Raw genomic sequence first — 2840 nt, 5'->3', positions numbered from 1 at the left:
TTGGGGTGAGGAGAGGAGTGTGTGTGGGGGAGATGAGGAGAGGAGTGTGTGTGGAGGAGGAGTGTGTGTTTGTGTGTGTGGTGTGTGTGTGTGTGTCCGTTTTTTTAATCATGCTGCCTAAAAATAGGTTTAATGTTTCATACTTAAGTACTGTACATACTAATTACAAGCAACTAGTCAGAACACACATCACCTCCAGGGAAGTTTTCTGATAAAAGAGAGAGAGAGAGAGAGAGAGAGAGAGATTTTTTCCAGGTCAAACAAACTCAGGATTCTTTAAATTAGTTTATTCTACGATGTGGGGCAATATCAGCGTCAGCGGAGGTCGTGTCATAACACAGGTACTGAGGCAGAACAACCTTTCTGATAGTGAAATATTAGATAAGATTAGGATATTTACAAATATTTTTACAGTATAGTACAGTTAGTAATAATAAATAAGACGTGTGAGTATACAAATGATAAAACTCTGGTAAAATTTATACCAAATATACAGTATTATTGAGCAGGCTCTTCAGAGTGAGGTGGTGGCAGTGGGGTGTGGAAGTACCACTTCCCAGCCGGAGTTGATGGGGAGTTTTCAGTATAACAATGTGGTAGGCCTTCATCCAGTTACTGGGGTAAAAGGCATGGTAAGTCCTGAGACAGTTGCTTGGATACAAGGCATGGTAGGTTCTTACACAGTAAGAGACTAGATGTGGCAGGCCTTAGATGATGACCTGAAGATTTTGGTGATTAAAATTGGGATTGGTGAAAAGAAGGATGAAATAAAAGGCCCAGACCCGCCAAAGTGCGAACCCGAGAAAATCCGCGGGTGCCATCGGGGCCACGCGGGTGCCTTGTGACAGGCAGATGGTGTTGGGTCCGCCGGTAAGAGGCGGGAGAGCTGGGTGTGGACATGCTACACCCGTTTAATGCGTGGCAGGTGGGACGCAGTGGGGGCTGGGGTGTGAGGTGAGGTGAGCCTTGACGCCACCATGACTGGCTGCTACCGCTGTCCTCACCTTCAGAGGTGCTGGACTCATTGTGAATGTGTCGCAGCTTTGATCTGCTGCACTTGAGACGCTGGCGGAGTTCCTCGGCCGACACTCCATTCTCGCCCCTCATGCGTCCCTTGGGCGTGGGTGTGGGCGTAAGAGAATTCCTGCTCGAATTTGGGGAAGGGCGACGTGAGCGACGAAGGACATGAAGGGTCATGGGTGGATTAATAAGTTCCTGGAGGGCACGAGCAGCACCCCATACGTCTTCATATTCCACCACAGCACACGTCGTTGTCGCTATCTTCGGCACGCGGGACACCAGAGTCTGTAACTCCGGTGGGACGCCACCCCCAGGCTTAGGACGCACCACGTGCAGGGACGCCACAGTGCCGTATGTGCCAAACAGCACCGCCAGACCGGCCATGGTGGCTTGGTGGGCGGGCACGTTGACGGCCACTATGGCGCGAGAGGAAGGGGCGTCATATAGCAAGGTGGGTGGGAGGGGCGCCCTTCGCTTCACCTTGGTACCCTCGTCATTCACCTGGAGCGTCGTGGAGCTCCTGAGCGCCGCCGCCAATGTTCTCCAGTCTCGAGAAATCTTCTTCACATTCTTGTACCCTGACAACAGCTTGAGGGAGACAAACCCATCCCGATGACGCTTGACATGCTTTAGCAGAAAGAGGTCTTTGGCGAGGCCATCGTCACTGAAGTAGTCCTCCAGCTGCTTGACTAGGGCGGCCACCAGCTGTGGCGTAAGGGGTTGTGGGCCCACCTCGTGGTTAGATTCGCCTCCTTCACTGGTGTAGTCTGAGCCTATGTCGGTGGTGGTGAGGGAGTGTTGGCCACTCACCATAAGTAGGCTGTGTATGCTGGTCGCCGATGTTCCATCGTTGTCTTTATCCTCGCTGGTGCTGTGAACAGCGATATGCGGTCCGTCTCTCTCTGACGACGTAATGGACACATTCCGCCACGCCCCGCTGCTGCCTTCTGTGTCCGCATCCGACATAATCGTCGCTTTGGTTAACGTCTTACAAGATTTGTTTTGTCTTTTTCCCTGGGAGTGTGGACGACCACCGTGTATACTGTCACCTTGCCAGGCAACCACTGGCTTGGCCATAACCGCCAACGCTGTAGGAGCCATCGTGAAGTCTTACAACTGCTCTACCATCTAACACCCACAAGTTTCTCTTGATGAGTTTTGATGTGTTTGTTGCTGAGGTCTTGGTGTTGTGGTCAGTGTATATTAGCTGACGGTGTTGCATATGGCGTGGCTTGCCTTGGAGTGTGACGACTGTGGTGCGCACACCAGCTAATATACCCTGCCTCGATCCCCCTTCATTCTTGTGGCGACAGCGAGACATTAGTAAGTGTTGTATCATATCCCTGATAACACAAGAGTTTTGTGTGAGCGAGAAGCTGGTGGGAATTGTGTGATGGTGGTGAGTAAAAGATGTTAAATTTCCCATGAGTCACGACTGGAGGCTACGTGCTGTATTGTTGCAATGTATCTACATATTTATTTACAATGCAGTTCTGAGCTACGTGTCTATACCAACACAATAAGAAGGAAGGAAAAACGATAGACTGAGATTTTGGGACAGACAGATACAAACAGAAAAAGTTTTAGAGACGTACAGTACAGACAGTAGCTGGAGTTGAGGTAAGCGGGGATAGGATAAAGGCAGCTCTACCAGCCAGGATTTCAATGGCGAAAATGACCAACTTGCATCGTTCACACGTCCACACACAGAAATGGAAAAAATAAAACAAATCAAGAGTGAGAAAAGATATACTGTATTGTATATGTTGTGTTGTCAGTAGTAAAAGAAACAATTGAGCCCTAGAATTTGTGTGTAAATG

At 49.4% G+C, this 2840-nt stretch overlaps 1 protein-coding gene across 1 annotated transcript; it reads right to left on the bottom strand.

The window, feature by feature from the left end:
* Positions 1 to 735: 735 nt before the first annotated feature.
* On the bottom strand, positions 736 to 2121 carry LOC121863883 (la-related protein 6-like). The gene has a single exon (XM_042362798.1). The coding sequence runs from the start codon at positions 2119 to 2121 to the stop codon at positions 736 to 738; it is 1386 nt and encodes a 461-aa protein (XP_042218732.1).
* Between the last annotated feature and the right edge of the window lie 719 nt (positions 2122 to 2840).

This window comes from Homarus americanus, unplaced genomic scaffold (assembly GCF_018991925.1).
Source record: "Homarus americanus isolate GMGI-L3 unplaced genomic scaffold, GMGI_Hamer_2.0 scaffold48354, whole genome shotgun sequence".
Classification (NCBI taxonomy): domain Eukaryota; kingdom Metazoa; phylum Arthropoda; class Malacostraca; order Decapoda; family Nephropidae; genus Homarus; species Homarus americanus.
The sequence above is the reverse complement of the archived record's forward strand: the minus strand, read 5'-3'. Positions and strand labels throughout refer to the sequence as shown.